We start from the raw sequence: 25,301 nt of genomic DNA on the forward strand, positions 1-25,301 counted from the left end.
TTGCGTGTGTGTGTGTGTGTGTGTGTGTGTCAGGACACAAATATATATAATGACATGGGTATGACTTATGAGGACATTACCCCATGTCCACACTTTTCAAAAGGCTTATAAATCATACAGAATGTGTTTTTGTGAGAAAGTAAAAGTGTGCACAGTTTCCTGTGATGGGTAGGTTTAGGGGTAGGGGTAGTGTAGGGGGATAGAACATACAGTTTGTACAGTATAAAAACCATTACGCCTGTGGAATGTCCTCACAATTCACAAAAACAAACGTGTGTGTGTGTGTGTGTGTGTGTGTGTGTGTGTGTGTGTGTGTGTGTGAGAGAGAGAGAGAGAGAGAGAGAGAGAGAGAGAGAAATGATCTAAGGCTTTAAGGTATGTGATTGTGTTTTCTGATGTGCTCATACTCATGAACCGAATGCACGAATACAGGTGTTCATGTCTGTCTCTATGCTGAAGTTAAATGGAAAAACATCATGTCTGTGAGCATCTACACTGAAAAAAAATCTGGTGTAGAAACTATTTTCACTCAGAAGTTGCCATTCAATTTCACAAACAATTACAAAGTAACAGCTAGTAACAGTAAAACGTGAAATTTTGAAGTAGAAATATTGAAATAGTATTTTCATGTAAAACATACTCCAAACCTTAAAAATTTAACCTAAAGAGACAAAAAAAAAAATTACAAAAATACAAAATAAAATTAAACTAAACTGTTTACTAAAATTATAATGAAAACAGAAAATTGAAATATAAAAAAACTAATAATAATAGCATCTAAGTGATTCTAAAATAATAATAAAAAAAAATAAAACAGACTTGCAATCCATTTTATTAACTGTTGAAGAACCACTGAAAGTTTCAAGGCAGACATCAAGGAATATCTTACTCAAAGATGACAGAATTGTCATTTTAGGCCAAACCATTTAGTTTAATATTTGATTTTCAACAGGCCTTCATTTCATAAGTGAAGGCAGCGATCAGATTCATAGCAAACATTCCTTCCCTCAGCAACTTAAATCATGCCTGATGCAATTCACTGCAGCATTCAACACACACACACACACACACACACACACACGCACACACACAGCTTCTAAACTGTGAAAAATCACTCAATGATATATCAAACACATGCGTATAAATCTAACAGCCTGTCAGTTTTTTTAGCAGATTCTGTAATTTATGTGACACTGCACCTGGACTTCAGCTTCTTCAACTGCATCTGTGCTTAAATATTATTAATAATATAAATATTATTATTAAAAAAGTCTTATTATTAAAAAAGTCTTTTGTGTGTGTAAATATATATATATATATATATATATATATATATATATATATATATATATATATATATATATATATATATATATATATATATATATATATATATATATATTTACACACACACACATATTTATGTTATATATATATATATATATATAACATAATAGGAACAATGAGAGTTTGCTTTAAATGGCATTTGGCCTCTGGATATTAGCTGTGTGTGTGCATGTCTGCATGAGATGACTCAAGCTGCACCAGCGATCAGACAGGTGGCTTGCGGCCCGGAAAAAAAGCAGATCTATTCCCACAAGGGCAGAATTCCACACAACGAAGAGTAGTGCTTCCGAATTGAGCTATCAGATTACTCGGGCAAGAACCGTGTGCATTCAGAACCTGAGGGCCTCTGCCAGTCACAGAGCACACAACGACAGACAAAGAGAAAATTCAGCCCATAAGCAACGATAATGTGACACAGATGTGGGCAGAGGCAAATCTTATTTGCTATTTAAAAAAAAAGTTGGATAGTAACCATCAGTTGGATAGTAATGCTGCCCTCAGAATGCGGTTTGTTACGTAAACCCTGGAAAATCTGATCTTAAGCGCTTGACAATAAACAGACAAACAGAAAGACAAAAGCAGCACTATAGAGGATACCAGACCTGACATATGAGTACATCTAGTCTGAGAAACATGCTTCAGGATTTTCCAACAGTTCAATTCAGTTAAATTCTATTCGCTATTCCTGCATGACAAAATTTGAATGTAATAACAGAAAATATAGAAAACAATAAAATATAATGATATAAATTTGTATTGTGGATGGAAAATATAGAAATCAATAAAACATACTGTTTATTTTGTGATTTGATACTTGTTTCTAATAATTTGGGCATTATAATCCAACTATTACTATGTACGGAAAGCAGACAGTAAAATGTATTTTATTTAAAAGATATTTGTGTGGCCACCAACATTGGAACTTTGCTGAGCAAACTAAGTTCAGCACAGTTTTTTCGGGCACATTTGTGCCATTTCCTGATCTGCATACAATATTTCCATTAGTGAATCAGATGCCTAATCATGCACAAATAAATCACATGCACAAATAATCATGCACAAATAAATCATAAATCATGTCAAATAAAGGCTATGGTCAACAGCTGCAGTTCAATCGTTCAATCGTGGTCCCTTGAATAATTATTTATTTATTTACTGCTTACCTATTACACCATCTTCATTTTTAGGTTATTATTGTATGTAAAATTAAATAATGAAATATTTTATATGCCCTATCTCTCTCTCTCTCTCTCTCTCTCTCTCTCTCTCTCTCTCTCTCTCCCGCTCTCTGTTTGGATTTTCTTCTTGTCTTCTTTCTAATAGGCTTAAAGGGTAAGTGAGATCGAAGGGTTTGGGTTGGTTTCCTCTCTGGAGGTGAGCTTTACCTCCTCTCATCTCTCCACATGTTAATGAGGCTGGAAGACACAGAAGAACAGCTCACGCTACAGGATTCCCCTAATACACTGTTCACTAAGCCTGGATTGACAATATTGATTCCTCAACTTTAATTAATCTTCATTTTGTTGAACTGATATCGATTATTATATCCCAAAGACTGATCTTTTTAGAGCTTCACTAAACATCATTTGTAACATGACTACCATCCAGTAATCACAACAAGCTTTGTGCTTTGGTACTTCTGAGACGTACAAAAAATTCCAGTTTTCAAAATTTCAAACAATTATTGTCATTTTCACACTCTTTAATGTGGGGTGACAGTATATAACACATTCTGCTGAAAACTACATGACACACTCTACTGAAACTGTGTGACATTCTACGTGACACATTTTACTGAAATTCCTCAACACGTTCTACTGAAATTCTAAGTGACATTTTGCTGAAACTCTGTGACATTCTACTGAAATTCTTTGTGAAATTCTAATGAAACGCTATGTGATATTAAGTGAAACTCTATTGTGGAAGAAATTTTAATTTTAACTGTAATTTTAATTAATCATAACTAACATTTCTTTCCTTACAGAGATAACATTTATATATGCTTTTGATCCTCAAGGTCTCTAACACTTGGGACAGAATTACTGTGTCTGAAAATAACAAAAGGAGTAATAAAACTAGACATCTTTACCATGTTCTTTATATATATATATATATATATATATATATATATATATATATATATATATATATATATATATATATATATATATAAAAAAAATTATCTGAAATTGGTCTGAGATTCTCCCAGCCATTATTAAAGCTTATTACATGGCTCTGTGGAACACTTGATTCTGATTGGTCAATCGCGCCATCCAGCGGTATGTTATTCCCCAATAACAACCGCTAAAAACAGATAACAGAGGATCATCCGAGTAACTGAAGTCTGCAGTGCTATGCGCTTGCTATGAATGTTTTTTCCTCATGGAAGTTTTGTGTTTGGTGAGCTTATTAAATATTAAAAAGCAGTCAAATCAATATTTTGTGTACAGTTATTTAATTATGTCACCCAGTATTGCAACTGCTGCCATTTTGCGACTTGTTTTGTTCACTGTAATGGATTAAGATAACAAACAGGTACGATTTTAAATCAGTTTCATCTCATATCAATATCTCTTATCCCCATAATTATTTATGTGGCAAAATGCCATGTAATATGTGGTATGACTGTACCTGATCACCCTGTCAGGGTTTATTCTGCGATAATAACCGGCTGGATGTACATTATCCCTTACATATTGAAGGCATTGTCTGGCGTCTGTCTGATTACTGCTGCGCAGCAGGTTAGTGAAACACTAAAGATCTTAATCCCAAGTGTTAGCGTTCATAGGAGGCAAGACGTCGTCCTACTCTAACTAAGTTGTTGCCAGTAGAGGATAAATTCTAATTAAAAAAATTGTCGCCAGAAGACGTGCTAGAGTTCGTAAATGTCAATTAAGAGACGCTAGTTTAAAATGTTCCTATTATGCTATTTTAAAGGTTTTGGAGGTCTCCTATAATAGGTTTGCATGCATCAAAGTTCAAAAAACGCTTTAATTTTCTCATATTATACAATGCACATCACCACATTTTTCAATGATTCTCAAACGACTCATCCGATGCTTCAGTCTCGCTAAAGCTATCCTTTCCGTGAGCCTGCTCTGCTCTGATTGGCCAGACTTGGTCTCCCGCTTATAGCGCCTGTTGGAAACAAACACTCATTACCATAACTTATTCAGCTCCGGAGGCTTTCTAAAGTACAGCGATTGTACACACTGTAAAGACAGTTACGACCGCATCGATTTTACTATATCAATCTGAGCACGAGTCCTATGATGAAATTGGAAGAAATAGTTATCCAACCCAAACCTCCATCGCAAGGACGACTTGAGCAGGACGTTTCTTAGCGATACACTACTCAGTCTGTTTTACAATATGAGATGTTGCAACTGTAATTCCTCACCATCAGCATTAACAAGTGTATGTCCATCAACAAACCAATGTGTATTTTTCAAATTTATTGCAGTTCACATGTGGGAACTGTATCATTTAACTGTATCAATAACAGTGCTTACGTTAGCCGAGCACTAATGTGAATGACTGATGTAACTTTATAGTCTGTAAAACAAATATTGCTCCATCCTTTATCATTACTCAGAGTTGTAAGAACGACAGACAATCTGCATTACTGGACACAACTTTAGGTAACAGTGAGCCACAGGTGATTTGTAGTATTTCAGTAAGACAGTAATAACATGGGTTAGCCGGAGACATACACAATATAAAACACAAAACTACGTATTTTGAACACCCAGTACAAAATATGTACATAAATAATTAATCGTACTTACAGGCTGTGATTCTGAGGAGCAAGTTAGTCCAAATAAAGTGGCTATTGTCCTGTCTTTAATGGTGTTTTGTAAATTGCATTTAGACCTCACAGGGATTTGAGAAGCAATCGTAAAAAATATTCTACTGCTGTTTTATTGTATATTTTAACCACTGACTCAAGTTCACATCCTTTGGAGGTGTTTACAAAGAGAAATTGCTTTTGCAGAGCAGAAAAAGTGACTTCTCCACATGTACACAACACGAACCAGCTGCAGCGTTTGAGGGCGGGTCAAAGTATACGGTATTCGTGGGCATTAGGCAAATGTGTTACTTTGTGATGATATTGAAATTCTACAACATACTCTAAAACTCTACATAACACATTCTGCTGAAACTCTGTGATGCATTCTAGTAAAACTAATGTATTACATTACATTACACTGAAACTCCATGTAACATACTATACTGAAATTCCACAACATACTCCAAAACCTTACATAATACATTCTACTGAAACTCTACATGACACTCATGAAACTCTACAACTTACTCTACTAAAAACTGAAAATGACACACTTTACTAAAACACTACAACGTACTTTACTAAACCCGTACATGACACCATCTACTAAATCTCGATCTAATTCTATTAAATCCTTACGACATTACTAAAACTCTATGACACCCTAATCAAACTCTGTACAACATCCATTGTAACTCTATCAGACCCTCTACTTAAACATTCTCTATTCAAATTCCCCACACTTAACGTGATTATGTGCGTGAGGTTAGAGGTTTGGTGTGGAGAAGAATACTATTGTTCTGCACTAGATGGACACTGTTACTGTTTGTTATCTTGCTGTGCTGCTGAGCAGCTGCTTTAATTTATTTCAGCAGCAGAACCGAGAATACACAGAGGAACAATTACAGACACACTACGCTCTCATCCCAGTCTGTCCGACTCTTCCACTCTGCCGAGGTGCGATGAGTGTCAAGCCGCATGAAATGTTGAGGAAAATGATAGGGAAGACTGGGAAAACAGCAGACAAAAGAGAGATCAGCACAGCAGGCTTTAATAAGCCAAATCTGCATCAGTGTATCACAAACAAAGTGGTGCAGCAGAAGCTAATCCAAAGGTTGCGGGTTCAAACCCCTGAAGGCTTGATTCACGGACCTGAGGATTTCTAAAGGTATCCTATATCTTATTACCTACATCACTGTGTTCTTGAATGGAGTGCTTAAACCCAGATTGCTCCAGGGGGTGTTCCCTGTCTTAATTGTACCATGAGACATTCGTGGGTAAGAAACTAAACAACTAGCACACAGAAACAACAAACTTTAATGCACACAAACTAGGCTCAAAAGATTTGACACAAAAGTGGTTCGAGCTATGCAAGTTTGATTTCACACATTTGCAAAATGTGGAAAATTCATAAGGCAAAAACCTACACAACACACATCTAAGATTTGGCACAACCTATACTTTTAATACTCTACAGAGCAAAAATTCATCACAACTAGTTAGTTTGGAAAAAACTAACTAACTTTTGTAGTTTGGAAAAAAGTTTTTTTTTTTTTTTTTTATGTTTTTGAAAGAAGTCTCTTGTGCTCACCAAAGCTGCATTTATTTGATTAAAAATACAGTAAAAACAGTAAAAATTTGAAATATCACAATTAAAAAAATATCTATACTATATTTTAATATGTAATTTATTTCTGTGATTATGCAAAGCTGAATTTTCAGCATCATTACTCCAGTCTTCAGTGTCACATGACCCTTCAGAAATCAGTCTAAAATGCTGATTTGCTGCTCAAGAAACATTTCTAATTTTTGCCAATGTTGAAAACAGCGTTTGACGTTCCCCATAGTGTCAAACGCAGTGTCTCGTTCCCCGTTCTCAGGGAACCATGGTTACATACGTAACACCTGAGATGTTTTTGCTGCTTAATGTTTTTGTTGTTGTTGTTTTTGTTTTTTTGTGGAAACTGGGATATACTACAATTTACAAGTTTGATATAAGATTTAAAAAATATATAATAAAAATCATTAAAATAAATATTCCGCAAAGATGCATTAAATTGATCAAAGGAGACAGTAAAGACATATATGATGTTACAAAAGATTCCTATTTCAAATAAATGCTGTTCTTTTTATTAATCAAAGAAACTTGAAAAAAAAAGTAATTTAGTAGCAAAAACTGCTTTCAATATTGATAATAATAAGAGCCATTATTAATAATTGATCACTAATAGATCCTTGCCGCTGTCGCCATTGGCTTGCTTAGTTGGGGACACTTGACATTTGACTTTACATTTAATATTCAACAGTGCTTTGATCTGCCTGCATTGACACTATTCTTTAAGAGCTGCTGTGCAGCCAAAATTACATACCAGTTATCAATGTAAAGCTGCTTTGACACAATCTGCATTGTAAAAAGCGCTATATAAATAAAGGTGACTTGACTTGACTAATAATAACTGGAATAATTCAGCTTTACCATCACAGGAATAAAATAAATTTTAAAATATATATAAAAAAAAAAAATTAGAAAACATTTTTTAGAGTGTAATAATATTTCACAATATTACTGTTTTTACTGCATTTTGGATTACAAAAAATGCACCCCTTGTGAGGTTAAGACACTTCTTCCAAAACCATTAAAACATATTATAAACTTCTAACCGCTTATATATAAAGCATGTTTCTGGCCTAAACGTGTTTGTGTGTCTCACCTCTGGCTCATGATCTTGTACGCATCAGGTAAATAACAGCGGGTGTTCTCCATCTGTGCGGGGTCAGCATCGCAGATTTTGTCATCAGTTCGACCATAATTTGCACTCTCAATCATGATGACGTCCGTGCCGGGACAGCGCAGCTCAATTGGGTAACTTTCACATGATAACTCCCGCCGAACAACTGCCATGGGCACCGGAGCACGGCTGAATGCTGCAAAAAGTGAGAAGAGACACTATGTAAAATAAAATCTACAAGATTATATGACAACAGAGTAGCAGTACATGCATTTTAACCTCAGAGATGAAATTAAGAAAACTGAGCAAAAATTAATTGAGAAATCGAGCAGCGCGAAACGCACACAAACTAATCATTCCATCTGCTGTAATACCAGTTACTGCGCAAAATAAATATAAATGAACACCTGAAATAGGCTACATTAAAAGACATAGTACAACTCACATCCATATCATGTCTCATGTTATCAATCATTCAGTGTTTCAACCGCTGAAGGACGTCAATAAAACGATGTCACACAACGTCACATTTATCTCAGAAAAACCATATTCAGTGACCATAAACTCGTTAGTCAGCTAGAAAAATGAACTCTTGAGCGGCATTTTGCTAAATATATGCACCATATTACATATTCCTTAATTTTTTAACGCCATTCCATATTTAATGCATCTAGGCCTGGGCATTGTTGAATAACAAGAGTTCAGTACATGGAAATGACATACAGTGAGTCTCAAACACCATTGTTTAAAACATTTTTTAAACGGAAACGTTGGTGCGTTGAACCAAAGCCACTGGAAGTCAACCCAGCAACCTTTAGCCCAAAAACATAACGGCTAATGCTAACGCTCCGCCCCTGGTGGTACGCAGGGAAAGAAAACCAAAGGCTGTTTTCTGAATGGATGTCAATGGATGAGATCCGTCACTATGCTGATTAAACAGCTTTTGTGGGGAAATAGCTAATCATTTAATTAATGGACAGCCTGTTTGCTAATCTTCAGCATGTTTTACACTAAACAGTACTTTCATTGGAAACTATATGTAGATTTAAGCTTGATAAAAATGTATTTTTTAAGAGAAGGCAGACCAGGGAATGTTTGGACTGATGTCACTGCCATTACACGATAGGCTGAGAGGTGCCGCACATGATTAAGTTAGCCGTTACGCTTTCTCAAATGGTAAGAGATACAGACCCTCTCATCTCCCTATAATAATACGATCTCTGGTTGAACACCCTGTTCTGATGACGCAAGAGTTGCAACTATGGCAGCTGAGAAGGCCATTCTTTGTGTTCTTTTTGAAGAATTTTCGAAGCCTGATGAAATCTGTATAAATACGCGTTTAACACTGCAAAATACACTCGATGTTACAGTCACTGCCCTTGCCATCCATAATAAAAGAGAACATCCCAATCGAGTGAAGGGATGATTTAGGAAGCTGTGGTTCCTAATTACTGTGATCCAACATTTGCCTTTATGTTTATGGAAGTTTATGAAAATATCACTCCCCATACAATAGCAAAATATATAAGTATAGTATTTTTATGTTACATTAATCAGTGTCTAGCACTTTCCTAAGGAAAGGATATGGACCAGAAGACATTGCAATTACTAAATGATATTTCGACAGACTTAAAGAAGTTCCAGAACTATACTTATGCTCTTATTATTTAAGTTATTTTGCCATTAATGTAAATAATCATGTGCTAACAATATAACTTACTTACTCTTGTGAATTTATTTTAATGTTAATTACATTTACAAGCTGTTTCTTTAATACCGCGTGGTGTACATGCATGTTGATGCTGATTCATTGGGCTTACATTTTTGAGACACCCACCAAACAAGAGAAAAGTACGTTATCTCAAACCCGTTGCACACCGTTTCCAGGAAACATGTTGTTCAACCCGGAAACCGTAGCAAAACGTCGCGCACCCTTTTGAGCTTGAACGTGCCCCAGAACCAAAGTCCCTTTAAGACAAGTCATTTCACTCGGCGGCCATCTTTGAAACGCCTCTGGCATCCTGGGCATCATGCAATCTCTTTGAATGGGGAAACATCAAATTCTTCAAAACTGTTGGCCAACCTTACGATTAAATTTCATATTTGAAATCACCAATGAAATCTAACAACAACCGGCTCATAAATTTAGTTTCTAAACGCTCGAATCATGACAAAAAAAATTATTTTTTCAGGCTGGATGAGCAGACCTAAATGCGCGTCTCTTCGGAGGCGCGCGTCTGACTGTTTCTATAGAAACCGGTGATTCTAACGGCCGCTGAAGTGACGCGATGAGTTTACCAGTCGGCGATTGGCTCTTATTTAGAAGACGGGACTTATTCCGCCATATTGCGCGTACACTTTCTGCCATGCATTCAAAACAATACGAGTGACACGTCTTGTGTTATTCTACAGTCTTTGCCCAGAACACACAAACACGTGAAAATGAGTGCTGTACCTGCAGGCGACGAGGACATTGTGAATAAAAAAGGACGTGTCAGCTTGTCAGTGTGGCAGTTACATGGTTTCCTTTCGTCTTACAGTACTTAACAGTTAGTCTTGAGAGAGCAGTTGTCATGTCGGTATAAACAGCTGCACGACAGTATCTTTATTACTGTGTTACAAATATTCTAATTATCACAGAAGTGCTGAGATAAAAGTTCATAGTTCAGATATAAACACCAACATCTATGTTATCGATCAAATTTGACCTAATCAAAAACAAAACAACAGAAACTTGGCGCTGAAAACGACGCATTTATCGATTACATTGTTTCACCACCAGGTGGCGACAAGTGACTGTTCGAAAATGCATTCGACGTTGAATCTTCATTCAACAGATTCTTTCAAATACACTGATTCATCCAGTAATGAAACAAGAGTATTTATGAGTCAATGAATCATACATACAATTAACAAAAAATAATAATAATCAATTCAAATTTTAAAATAGACTGCATCAATTAATATTTTGTTATCATTACATAATTTCATTTAGTTGTCATTCAGAATCATGATCTTAGTTTGACAAAACAAAAAAAAATTCTCAATTTATCCAGAATTCTGCAGCTCTAAGTTTCATTAACACTTCTTTATCTTATCTTCATATAAAATATAAGAAAGATTTGTTTACATTTTATTTATTTTGTTTTGTTTGTGAATTAATTGTTGTTTTCCTTAATTAAAAATGCATTGGTTAAATTCAAACTGGTCTTTTTGGGAAAAAAAAAAAAAAAAAAGTTATTAAAATATTTTCAATAATTATCGATACCGAACAATATGAAACATTATATTGTGATACATTTTTTAGCTGTATCGCCCAGCCCTAATCTGTTCCTGATAGCTATACTGTATATTGAATCGAATGAAATTTAATTGAATCTGAATTGAATCACACACTTATGAACCAAAATCGAATCGAATCGTAAAATTTGTGTCAATACCCAGCCCTAAGATGTACTTTTCTGTGTGGAAATCCTGCATGGCACAACAGTTTAGTGACTTCATCCTCAAGTCTTTCCCCCTATAGTGGCAGGACATATAGGTTAGGCCTTCAACAGGATCTGAGATCATTTCTCTGCTCTAAACCTTTCTAGATCTGGGTCTTTAGTCCCGGCTGATGGACTAAAGCTCAGCTTGTCTTTAGCTACCCCATGGGTTTATCTCTGGCACAGTAAAACCTTGATTATGTGGTCACTGAAGTGTGGATTTGCTCTGGACAACTGTCATGTGAGGCTCCTGGCAGAAACAGCAACATTTTGATTTAAAGTCTCAGGACATCTGATGGATTCTACAAGTATGTCTGATATTCCCTGAATCTAAGTGAGAGAACAAAATAAACAAATAAATAATAGTAAATCCCCACAGTGGTCACCATATTCTGTAAATAAAAGTGTGTGTATGCCTGTATATTTACAATTTACCAACATGAATAAGAATAGACTGGATTCAAAAACTTTGTGAACAAGAAGCTCATCAAAGAGGTTTCCTCACTTCTTCATCTCATTATGCAATAACATGAAATAACTGTGAAAATAAGTCACACTCTGGGTCCTGAAGCAAAAACCAGTTATAAACCAGGGTGGCATCAAAACCTGATCTCCACAGTTAAAGCTCTGACACACACCTCCACAATTCACTGCCCACCGCGCACCATTGGGTTTGATTTTAATTGGCTTCCAGCTTCCGTACTGTACCTTCTGTGTGAATCTCTGCATTTAAGCAGAGTGAGATTGTTGTCACACTCGTGTGAACAAACACTTGCCCGGCGATAACAGATCATTAACCATGAGACGGGACGCGGAGGAGTTCTCACACACACTTACGCTTTTCCTATCCTGTTTACTTTCACTTCACAAGACACATACAGCTGCATTTCAATATCCAGTAGAGACAGACAGACAGAGACAGTGTTCGATCTGATGATAAAACAGACAAAAAATCCAGACTTATATGGAAGGAATGACCCAAGTAATATATACACTGCCCTTTGTTTGGAAAGTTTGGAAACACCCCTGGCAAAGTGTGGTTTTGGACAATATCAGCATAAATCCTTATTCTTTTGGTGCAAATACATACAACTTGACATTATCATTGAAGACCAGCAATGATAATTTTCATTTTGATTACATAATAATGGCAATATATACATGTCAAAATCAGACATGCCCCTTTGCCAGCTGTGATGCCTGGTTACTGGTTTAAACTTGGCTCAGGTTTGTAAAAGATTTTTGGGTAAGCACACCTTAATAGTTTCAACAATTAATTGCCAATTAAGTTTAGAATACAATGAACCAATTAGAACCCATGTATATATTTAGGTCAGATAGCTGCTAATGGTGGATATTTGTTCTATGCGTTTATGTAATAAATATATTTTCATAGTTTGTGTTGTCCCTTATCAGTGCAAAATTATCACAAATTTAAAAGGATTCATGCCAATATTGTTCAAAACCCGACTTTTCTAGGGCGTTTCCAAACTTTTGGAGGGCAGTGTATATAGGTTATAATATTTAAACAACCCAGATCAAACTAGCAACCTGATGTTTTTTTTTTTCAATATATATGTAACAAAATACAATATGTACAGACATAGATTTTATATCGTCTGCCATTTTGTCTGTTTTTGCTCCACCAAAGAGAATAGTTCCAAATAAAGCCATATCTGAACTGTTGTGTTTTGATCATGAATAGTGTTTTTGAACAAATCATTTGAATGAGTGATTCAATGACTCATTCATAAAGAGAGTCACATGTTTCATTCCTGAAAAAATCCGCATTTTCAAACAAATGGGTTAAATGGGTTCATTGACTCATGGTTCAAAGGCATTTGTTTGCCACCTACTGGCGTAACCATATAAACTGCAGTATTTATTTTTTATTATATTATGTTATGTTAATTTTCTATTTAATCCATCTCATTTACAGTTTTGTTGGATACCGACTTAGGTTAGTTCTCTTAGTGGAAACATGTCACTTAATAAATTAAAGTATTAAACAATGTTTTAATTAAAATTGTGTTAAACTCCAATGAGTTTTGTCAGTGACATTCAGTTGTTCATGATTAAACTAGCAATTACTCTAACAACCTAAACTTTTTTTTTTTCAATATATATGTAACAAAGTACAATATGTACAGACATAGATTTTATATCGTCTGCTATTTTGTCTGTTTTTGCTCCACCAAAGAGAATAGTTCCAAATAACGCCATATCTGAACCGTTGTGTTTTGATCATGAATAGTGTTTTTAAACAAATCATTTGAATGAATGATTCAATGACTCATTCATAAAGAGAGTCACATGTTTCAATTCTGAAAAAATCCACATTTTCAAACAAACAGGTTAAATTGGTTCATTGACTCATGGTTCAAAGGCAATTTTTTGCCACCTACTGGCGTAACATAAACTGCAGAAATAGTATTTATTTTTATTATATTATGTTATGTTAATTTTCTTTTTAATCTATCTCATTTACAGTTTTGTTGGATAACGACTTAGTTTAGTTCTCTTAGTGGAAATATGTCACTTAATGAATTAAAGTATGTGGTATTCTCTACATTATGGGAACCAAATGTCCCCAAAATATCCTTGCTTTTCTGAGCTTTATAATGGTTGTGAAGGGGGGCCACATTTTGAAGCAAAAAAAAAATTTGCATCCATCCATAATAAAAGTAATCCATATGGCTGCAGTGGGTAAATAAAGGCCTTCTGAAGTGAAGCAATGGGTTTTTGTAAGAAAAATATCCACATTTAAAACTTTATTAACTGTAATAACTAGCTTTTGGCGGACATATGCTTCGATTTGCAGCAGAAGAGCAACCTCTGACCTGACGCATGGGGCGATGATGAACGTCTAAGTTTTAAACAGAAATGTTAGAGGATTTTGAAATAAGAGAAGAGGAGCTTGAACGGCGAGAGGCGTCTAAGTTTATGATACTCCTACATCCTGCGTCATACTTCGCATCAGGGGGTTACCATTTGGTGCAAAACAACTTGCACATTATGCATACGGTCATCTGCCGGAAGCTAGATATTTGAATTTATAAAGTTTTAAATATAGATACTTTTTCTTACAAAAATGCATCGCCCCACTTCAAAAGGCCTTTATTAACCCCCTGGATCCGTATAGCTTACTTTGATTATGGATGGGTGAATTGTGTTCGTCTGAAAGAAGATAGTCATAAACACCTAGAATGGCTTGAGGGTGAGTAAATCATGGGATAATTTTTGGGAGAACTATCCCATTATAAAGCATACAGGTTATTGTAGGGGGGTAGACTATAGTTTGTACAGTATAAAAACGATTACATGTCCCCATAAAAAAAATGGAAACCCAACTGTATGTGTGTGTGTGTGTGTGTGTGTGTGAGAGAAAGAGAGAGAGAGAGAGAGAGAGAGAGAGAGAGAGAGAGAGAGAGAGAGAGAGAGTCTCATGTAAAGATTGTGTGCTTGTGGTCCTTTTCTCTCCTCTTCCACACCCTGACACCTGGCCAGCTCTGACATTTAAAAGTCATCATTAACATCAAAACACAAGCCCAGGGGGCTCTCTCTCTCACACACGCGCACACACACATTCCAAGGGGCCTGGTCAACGTAATCTCACAAAAGAGAGAAAATCTGCCTAACACACAGGTCAGAAACATCAGGGTAATGGATTAACCATGCTGAGTGTGTGTGTGTGTTGACAGATGGTCTTCAGCAGTCTGATAACACTGTTTAAAGAGTCTCTCTGCATTGTCTTGTGACTCATGAGTGACAGACCAAGACAATGAAGTTCTTACCATTTTTTTTTACCTTTACACACAGTAACACATGGAGAACTCAACCTGACATTACACACCGTAACAAAACATTCACATAAACCCCTCTTTTTTACACTGTCATTGTTGTGTTTAGAGGATAGATTATATGGCTCCATGTAAAAACAACAGGCTACAGTCTCAATCCTAGAATAACATTAAAAAAATAATATTGCACAAGAAAGAGCGTAACAGAATGTCATTAGCCCAAACGAGTATGTAAATAAGTAAGGAACTTCTGTGTGAAACTACTTTGTTACGATTTACTCACGAGTTCAAAAGATGCCTCCATTAAATATCAGAAACAACCCTGTTGCTATTTCTAACATGGCATTTTTGTATATTGCTTTTATGCAACAGTTCAATAAACTTAAACTGAGTAACTTAAATTTTATATTTTGTCTGTTTTTACTCCACCAAAGAGAATAGTTAGCCATATCTGAACCGTTGTGTTTTGATCATGAATAGATTCAGTGTTTTTGAACACATCGTTTGAATGAATGATTCAATGACTCATTCACAAAGAGAATCACGTTTCATTCCTGAAAAAATCCGCATTTTCAAACAAACGGGTTAAATGGGTTCCCTTTCGATACTTCACTCGTACTGCGTATGGGGAAAGGTCTCCCTTTTTCCCCGCTGCTGAAGCCTTTTTCAATAACGCAGTGTAACTGCACCGTCATTGGTTCACTCATAGACAAGTTGTTGAACCAATGGCGGCGCGGCATAGCTGCGCGGCCTATGGCGACAAAGCGCGCGAATATTCCCGCCGAAATGGGCGGGGTATAGGGCTATATAAGCAGGCGTTTCGCCATAGGATTTCAGTGTTTTCTCCTTCAGCGACGACATCTACTTCTCTTCGCTGATCTCCGCCTGAAGCCGAAGAAGCTCGCCGCCTTCTGCTCTCGCCGCCGTCTGAAGAGGCTCCCGCAGCGGACTCGCCTGGACTCGCCGGTGGAAGAAAGCGCCGGCGCCCTCGCGGACTGCAGCTTCTAGCGCCGTCGCCGAGCCGCCGCCTCCCGCTTCCCGCTTCCGGCCGCTTCCTGTGCGTCCCCTGCCGCCATCCGGCGCGCCGCCTGAGAGCTTCATCCGCGGCTTAAACGCCGCTCTAAAAGAGCGATTTCCAGCGGTTTTCACCGCTTTAAGAGCTTCCGCGGCCCTCGCCGCTCTAAAAGAGCCACCCAATTGCCGTTTTCACGGCAGCGGCGTCTCACGATGCCCCGCCACTCATGTGGTACTTGCAGCGCCCCCTGCACGACGACGATGGACACAGCGAGTGTGTCGCTTGCCTGGGCAAGCCCCACGCAGACGGCGCGCTCGCTGGAGACTCATGCCCGCACTGCGAGTGTATGAGTCTCGCTTCCCTGCGCTCGCGGGTCGCCTTCTTCACTGAGGGCGATCTCGCCGCTCGCGCCCTCCCGTCTCCTTCCTCCCGCGGTCCGGCGAGGAAAAGACAGCGGGGTAGAGCGACTCAGCGCCAGGAGTTGAGCGAGCTCACGCCGGCCCAGCCCCCGCGTGCCTCGCCCTCTCCTCCCAGGGAACTCTCTCCAGTTCTGTTCTCTCGCCCTGAGCAGCGTCCCTCCGCAGAAGCGAGTGACCTCGTCTCATTCGGGGGAACAGACGACGAACAAGACGACTCCATGTCTCTTGCGGCTTCCGAAGCGGAAGGATGGGCTGGCGAGCCGGAAGACCCCGCTCCACCGCCTCCCTTGGAACCCATCGAGCATGGCCAGGGCATGGATGCCGAGCTCTTCCGCATCCTGTCTAGAGCCGTTGAAGAGCTGGACCTCGAGTGGGCCCCTCCAGAGGAGCCGTCTCGCAGCCGCCTGGACGAATGGTTTCTGCCAGGCCGCCGCCAAGCACCTCGCCAGCGTTCAGCGCCCTTCTTTCCTGAGGTCCACGAAGAGCTGACGAAGTCGTGGCGCGCTCCTTACTCTGCCCGCCTCCACACTACGCACCGCTCCGCCCTCACCGCCGTCGACGGCGCCGAGGAGAAGGGATACGAGCGCTTGCCACCCCTAGATGAAGCGGTGGCTGCTCACCTCTGTCCTCCCGCGGCTGTGGGTTGGAAGACGAAGAGGGCCCTTCCTTCCAAGCCCTGTCGGACCACCTCTACTCTGGCTGGACGGGCTTACACCTCGGCGGGCCAAGCTGCCTCTGCGCTCCACACCATGGCCATATTTCAAGCATTCCAGGCCAAACTCCTCCGCTCTCTGGATGAGTCTGGAATCGACGCGCCAGCCTTCAAAGATCTCCGCAGCGCCACGGATCTTGCCCTGCGAGCTACGAAGGCTACGGCCCAGGCCATCGGTCGTTCCATGGCCAGCCTGGTCGTGTTGGAGCGCCACCTGTGGCTCAACCTAACGGAGATCAAAGACCTAGACAAGACGGCCTTCTTAGACGCCCCGGTCTCGCCTTCTGGTCTCTTCGGGCCTGCAGTGGATGGCTTCACTGAGCGCTTTACTGCCGCGCAGAAATCGTCTCAGGCTATGAGGCATTTCTTGCCTAAGCGCTCCAGCTCCGCTTCTGCGTCTAGCCGCCCCAGGACTGCGCCGGCTCAGCAGAACAAACCAGCCCCACCTGCAACACAGGCAGCGCCGCCCCAGGAGCATCGCCAGCGCTCGCGCCCTGCGAAGCGCCCTCCCTTCCCGAGGCGCCAGGGACCCCGGCCCAGGATTGTGCTGGACCCGGTGCCTCCGAAGTCGTCCTGATTCGTCGGACAGGAAGAGGATGGGGGACCGTCCCGTTACGACCGGACCACCCCAAAAGCTCCCACGGGTAATTTCCCCTCCGCCTCGTTTATTTCCGGGCGTGGGAAACATACTCCAAGTGACAGCTGGGCCCACACCTGTTGCGCCCACTCCAAACGCCGTTTTCACGGCGGACAAATTTTTACCTCATCACAAAAAGAGCAAATTTCCTCTTCCACCCCTCGCGGTGTACGACCCTCTCAACGGCGGTCTGTCACCCAACATTATTCAACCCCTAGCCACTCGGGCCGAGGCCTGGCAGGCCATCCCCGATGTGTCAGAATGGGTCATGGGGATCGTAAACCAGGGCTACTCGCTCCAGTTTGCACGACGGCCCCCCGCTTCGCCGGGGTGCTTCAAACATCGGTCAATCCGGACGACGCTCATGTCCTCCGGGCCGAAGTCATGTCGTTGCTGGAAAAAGGAGCTGTGGAAATGGTTCCTCCGTCAGAGAGCGAGACAGGCTTTTACAGCCGCTACTTTCTGGTCCCCAAAAAGGATGGCGGTCTCAGACCCATCCTAGACCTCAGGCTTTTGAATCACTCCCTCATGAGACGGAAGTTCAAAATGCTGACGCTGAAGCAGATCCTCGCGCACATTTGCCCCGAGGACTGGTTCTGCTCGCTGGACCTGAAGGATGCGTATTTTCACATCCAGATAGCCCCCCGTCACAGACGATTCTTGAGATTCGCATACGAAGGGGTGGCATACCAATATACGGTCCTGCCCTTCGGGCTGTCTCTGGCTCCCCGCACTTTCACCAAGTGCATGGACGCGGCGCTTTCCCCTCTGAGACAGATGGGAATCCGGGTTCTGAATTACCTCGACGACTGGCTCATCTTAGCCCGTTCGCGAGACGAGCTGGAACGCCACAGATCCGTGCTCCTCAGCCATCTACAATGCCTGGGTCTCAGGGTCAACTTAGCCAAGAGCTCGCTATGCCCCACTCAACGAATTTCGTTTCTGGGAGCAGTTTTCGACTCGGTCCGTATGACGGCAGTAGTCTCGCCAGAGCGCGCCCTGGCAATTCAGCAGCTCACGGCATCTGTCACGAACAAAGCCTATCTCCCTCTGAAGTTTTTCCAGAGGCTGCTAGGGCTGATGGCTTCCGCCTCCCCGGTGCTGCAGCTAGGCCTTCTTCGGATGCGGCCTCTTCAGTACTGGTTGAAGTTCCGGGTTCCTCCCAGCGCATGGCGGCACGGCCGCCTATGTCTCAAGGTCAATCGGGCCTGTCTTCTAGCCCTGAAACCTTGGATGGATCCAGTATGGTTCCAACGCGGAGTCCCCTTACAGGCGGTCTCACGGAGGACGGTGCTCTCAACAGACGCCTCCAACTTGGGCTGGGGCGCTGTGTGCGAGGGCAGACCGGCCTTCGGCTCGTGGAGCCACGAGGAAAGCCATCTACACATCAACTGTCTAGAGATGCTAGCAGTGATGAAAGCCCTTCAGTTCTTTCAGGCTTACTTGACGGGACGTCATGTTCTAGTTCGGTCAGACAGTATGACGGTGGTGTCATACCTGAACCACCAAGGCGGTCTTTCGTCCAGCCGCTTATGCGCTCTGGCGAAACGACTGCTGGAATGGGCTCTTCCGAGGCTTCAGTCGCTCAGAGCGACTCATGTTCCTGGCAGGAACAATCTGGGTGCGGACATGTTGTCACGGAGCAACATCCCCTCCGACGAGTGGATGCTCCACCCCCAAGTGGTCCTCACGATCTGGGAGTTCTTCGGGAAGGCAGAGGTAGACCTCTTCGCCTCAGAAGACAACTCTCATTGCCCAACATTTTTCTCGAAGGAAGTAGATGCTCTGGCCCACACATGGCCCAGCACGCTCCTTTATGCTTTCCCTCCGATCGCACTGATCCCCCAGGTCATCAGGCGTATCAGAGAAGACCAGCACAGAGTCCTTCTGGTGGCCCCGCTCTGGAGGAACCAGGTTTGGTCCTCAGAGCTATTCAGGCTCTCTCTAAGAGCCCCGTGGCCGATTCCCCTGAGACGGGACCTCCTCTCTCAGGCAAACAGAACAATCTGGCACCCACAGCCGCAGCTCTGGGCTCTGCACCTCTGGTCCCTCGATGGGAGCCGACTAGCCTCCCCGAGGACGTCCTAAATACCATTTCTCAGGCTAGAGCCCCATCTACGAGGCGCCTCTACGACCAGAAGTGGTCAGTCTTTGTTGATTGGTGTTCAACACGCAACATAGACCCTGTGGAGAGTGACGTATCTTCCATACTGTCTTTCCTCCAAGAACGCTTGGAAATGGGGCGCTCCCCTTCCACGCTTAAGGTTTACGTAGCAGCCATTGCAGCGTTCCACGCTCCTATTGCTGGCCAATCGGTGGGACGAAACGGGCTCGTGATCCGTTTTTTGAGAGGTGCTAGGCGTTTGAATCCTCCTCGCCCTCTCACTATTCCCTCCTGGGACCTCTCGTTGGTCCTCAGGGCCTTGAAAGGAGCCCCATTTGAACCAATGGGTTCAGCCGACCTCAGGCCCCTAACACTAAAAACCGCTCTGCTACTAGCACTAGCATCGGTAAAGCGTGTTGGCGATTTGCAGGCCCTCTCTGTGAACCCTGCATGCCTCGAATTCGGGCCTGGTGACTCTAAGGTCGTTCTGAAACCTAGGCATGGCTACGTCCCTAAAGTGCTCTCAACTCCGTTTAGAGCTCAGGTCATCTCGCTCTCTGCTCTTCCTCCCTCGGCGGACGAACCAGAGCTGCAGCTACTCTGCCCAGTCAGGGCATTGAGGACCTACATAGACCGATCACAGTCTTTCAGACTGTCGGATCAGCTCTTTGTTTGTTTTGGCGGCCGCACCAAAGGGTCTCCGGTCTCGAAACAACGCATTTCCCGTTGGATAGTGGATGCTATTAACCTGTGCTACTCCTCACTGGGCACTAATTGCCCCATAGGAGTCAGGGCCCACTCCACTAGAGGAATGGCTTCCTCGTGGGCTTGGTCCAACGGAGTTTCCATCCAAGACATCTGTGAGGCGGCCGGCTGGTCTTCGCCGTCCACCTTTGTCAGGTTCTATCACCTCGATGTCCCGACCTTACAAGCTCGGGTCCTGTCGGTGTGATTAGCGGCTTCCAACAGGTCCCGCTTCACGCCACCATAGGAAGTATCTTCCTTCAGTGTAACCATGGGTTCGGTTAGGCTTTGCCTCCGCTTGTCCTTTTTGCCCCCTCTGGGTGGCCAAATGCAAGCTATATCGTTCCCAGCCGTGGCACGGCGTGGTTGAATTCGTTCCCCATACGCAGTACGAGTGAAGTATCGAAAGGGAACGTACTCGGTTACTAACGTAACCTCGGTTCCCTGAGATACGGAACGAGTACTGCGTCACTTGCCGTGCCACGAGGCTGCGGCTCAGGGTCGTCGCTTCAGTCGATTGACACTGAAATCCTATGGCGAAACGCCTGCTTATATAGCCCTATACCCCGCCCATTTCGGCGGGAATATTCGCGCGCTTTGTCGCCATAGGCCGCGCAGCTATGCCGCGCCGCCATTGGTTCAACAACTTGTCTATGAGTGAACCAATGACGGTGCAGTTACACTGCGTTATTGAAAAAGGCTTCAGCAGCGGGGAAAAAGGGAGACCTTTCCCCATACGCAGTACTCGTTCCGTATCTCAGGGAACCGAGGTTACGTTAGTAACCGAGTACGTTCATTGACTCATGGCTCAAGGGCATTTGTTTGCTGCCACCTACTGGCATAACCATATAAACTGCAGAAATAGTATTTATTTTTATTATATTATGTTATGTTAATTTTCTATTTAATCCATCTCATTTACAGTTTTGTTGGATAATGACTTAGGTTAGTTCTCTTAGTGGAAATATGTCCACCGGTCCCCACAATGTAAATTAATTAATAAAAATACTAAATGATGTTTTTGTGAGATAATAAAGGTGTGCACAGTTTCCTGTCATGGTTAGGTTTAGGGTTAGGGGTAGGGTAGGGGGATAGAAAGTACGGTTTGTACAGTATAAAATGCATTGCGGCCTATGGAAAGTCCCCACAATTCACAAAAACAAAACAAAAAAAGTGTTTGTGTGTGTGTGTGTGTGTGTGTGTGTGTGTGTGTGTGTGTGTGTGTGTGTGTGTGTGTGTGTGCTTTTGTTTATATTACATTGTGGGGACCAAATGTCCCCATGATGTAATATAAACCTGAGTTCACCTACATCGTGGGGACCAGCCAGCGGTCCCCACAATGTAAATGGGTTTATAAATCATATAGAATGAGTTTTTGTGAAAAAGTAAAAGTTTGCACAGTTTCCTGTGAGGGTTAGGTTTAGGGGTAGGGGCAGGGTAGGGGGATAGAATGTACAGTTTGTTCAGTGTAAAATGCATTGAAGTCTATGGAAAGTCCCCACAATTCACAAAAACAAACGTGTGTGTGTGTGTGTGTGTGTGTGTGTGTGTGTGTGTGTGTGTGTGTGTGTGTGTGTGTGTGTGTGTGTGTGTGTGTGTGTGTGTGTGTGTGTGTGTGTGTGTGTGTGTGTGTGTGTGTGTGTGTGTGTGTGTGTGTGTGTAAAAGTCTCCTGAAAGATAAAGAACGGCCTGAGATTTGAATGTGGCTCAATGGGGGATTCGGCTTTCTGAGCCTCCATGCAGTGCATAACCGGAGAAATGTATATTTACACTAGAAATTTCAATGACATAACATTTTATGATATTACATAGCACTCCATGACTTTTTAGACCTTTAAAAAGTTCCTCTGTGTTTGTGTTCTTGTTTTTCTTGCCTTTTCTTACAGTAGGCTACCTTATGTTGAGCAGTGAAGCCAGACACTAATTACTTTTGTTTAGTTTTCTTTCTTTCTTACAATTGATTCTTTTACTGAAGCACTAAATAAGCATTGACAGAAAGAGCAAATGAATACCATAACTTGGACACACTGTGTGTCTGTGTGCGTGTGTGTGTGTGTGTGTAGAACTGAGGCTGTCGGTTAATGTTTGCTTGTTTGCAGGTGGCAAACACACAGTCCTGCGAGTCGTGAGCGATGGCGTCAGATGGTTTGACCAGCTCAGTCAATTAGCTTCAGTCGGCTCAATGAACGTCTCCACCTGTGTCCATGTGCATCACTGTTTCTCTTTCACTCTCAGAGCTACACACTAATTCTCACAAGCACTCTTTAACTGCAACAAGGATCTTTGATTTATTAGAGATGTATGAGCACGATTCTGTTCTGCCTTTCCAAAAATTTAAAGATGTAAAGCTGTAGCCTGGAAAACAGCTCAAAACATTGCCCAATTTTTACTTAAAAAAAAAAACACAAAAATACTGTGAAATATTATTAAATAACCATTTTCTATTGTAATATAGAGTATAATGTCATTTATTCATGTGATGCAAAGCTGGATTTTCAGCATGATTACTCCAGTCTTCAGTGTCACATGATCCTTCAGAAATCATTCTGATATGCCGATTTGCTGCTCAAGAAATATTTCCTTTAAATATCAATGTTGAAAATTGCGCCGCTTCATATTTTTGTCGAAACTGTGATACTTTTTTTTTTTTTTTTTTTTGATGAATAGAAAGAACAGCAAGTATTTCTTTAAAATAGAAATCTTTTGTAATATTATCATTGTCTTCTAATCAATCACTTCTAATCAATTAAATGTCCTACTGAATGTTGTTGTTGTTTGGTTCAGATATACCCTATGTTATGGGGAAAAAATGTCCCCACAATGATGGCAATATCCGAAATCCTTTTTGGTCCCCATGAGGAAACAGCTTATAAATCATACTAAGTGATGCTTTTTGAAAATATAAAAATGCAGATAATTTTCTGTGATGGGTAGGTTAGGGGAAGGGTTAGAGTTAGTGGATAGAATAGACACTGTGTACAGTATAAAAACCATTATGTATGGAAAGTCCACATTAAAGATGTAATGTGTGTGCGTGTGTGTGTGTGTGAAAGAGAGAGAAAATACTGATTTTGACAATGTGAACAACACTTTAATGAACATGAATTTCATTACATTACAAGTTCATTTAGAAATGTGCTTTGTATGTCATTATGTTAAATCTAAATGAGCATGTAGAGTGTGTTTGTGCTGACAGTAGAGACGGCCATGAGATTCAAATGAATAAACATTGAGATGATGTGCTTAGTAAAAGGAAAGATTTCTGTCTGATGAAATGGTGTGTAACCTGCTGAAAAGATCGCTTCACTGGCAGAAGATTTATGTGCTAAACATACATTCCTAACTCTTAAATATGATTCCACATAAATGAGCCGAGTACATGTGTAAGTGAAAATCAGGCTGTAAATCCATCAAGCAGAACTAGATTCTGTGAAGATGTGAGCGTTGCTTGCCTGTGCAAAACTCTGATGTTCCAGTGTGTTGAAAGGCTGCCAGGGTGTTGTCATGCATTCAAAGAGAAGTCTGGGTAGTTGCTATTAGGGCATACCTAAGGTGTTCTGGGTAGTAACGGCACACTGTGATATTCTTGTGCAGGACAAGTTACATGTAAGTTTGTCAACAGCTTTGCCACACCTACCCTTACATCACAAAAACCCCCACCTCTTAATTTTATTTTTATATTTAAACAATATTTTAACTTTTGTTTTCAAAGAATTACTGTAAAACTGTACTGTACTGTAAAACAATACTATTATGAATAGAAAGTTCAAAAGAAAAGAATTTATTTAAAACAGAAATCTTTTCAAACATTATAAATGTTTTTACTGTCACTTTTGAGCAATGCTTTCTGAAATGAAACCCCCCAAAAACTTCCTAAAAATAAGTTTTGCTTTTGTTAACCTAAATATAATATCTTACACCACCATTTGGCTCAGTTTTTAAATTAATACTTATAAACTCAGCCTTAAATAACTCAAAAGGGTCAGTAAAGACTTTTATAATGTTACAAAAATTCTAAATAAATGCTGTTCTTTTGAACTTTCTATTTATCAAATATTCCTAAAAAAAAAAAAAATCCAGTTTTCGACAAAAATATGAAGTAGCAACTATTTTCAACATTGATTATAAGTAGTAACGCTTTACAATAAGGTTCACTTGTTAACATTATTTAATCTAATTTAAACTAACCATGAGCAATACATTTGTCACTGTATTTGTTAATAATTGTTAACGTTAGTTAATAAAAATACAGCAGTTCATTGTTTGTTCATGTTAGTTAACAGCGCATTGACGGTGCCATCGAACGTTTTTTTACAAGATGTAATATAAGTCTAAGGTGTCCCCTGAATGTGTCTGTGAATTTTCAGCTCAAAATACCCCATAGATTTTTTTTAAATATTTTTTTTTAACTGCCTATTTTGGGGCATAATTAGAAATGCGCCGATTCAGGGTTGCGGCCCCTTTAATTGCTTGCGCTCTCCGCCCCCTCCCGAGCTCTCGACTCTATCATTGCATAAAC

The 25,301-nt window shown here is 40.9% G+C and overlaps 1 protein-coding gene across 14 annotated transcripts in view; it reads right to left on the bottom strand.

Annotated features, from left to right (window-relative positions):
- Positions 1 to 25,301, bottom strand: part of LOC137030018 (adhesion G protein-coupled receptor L3-like) — a 433,419-nt gene that overhangs the window by 280,994 nt on the left and 127,124 nt on the right. For all 14 annotated transcript variants that reach the window (XM_067399942.1, XM_067399940.1, XM_067399945.1 and 11 more), the window contains one exon: positions 7,849 to 8,062. In XM_067399942.1, coding sequence (XP_067256043.1) covers positions 7,849 to 8,062 — 214 coding nt within the window. The remainder of the gene's footprint in view (positions 1 to 7,848; positions 8,063 to 25,301) is intronic.

Source organism: Chanodichthys erythropterus, chromosome 11 (assembly GCF_024489055.1).
Source record: "Chanodichthys erythropterus isolate Z2021 chromosome 11, ASM2448905v1, whole genome shotgun sequence".
NCBI lineage: Eukaryota > Metazoa > Chordata > Actinopteri > Cypriniformes > Xenocyprididae > Chanodichthys > Chanodichthys erythropterus.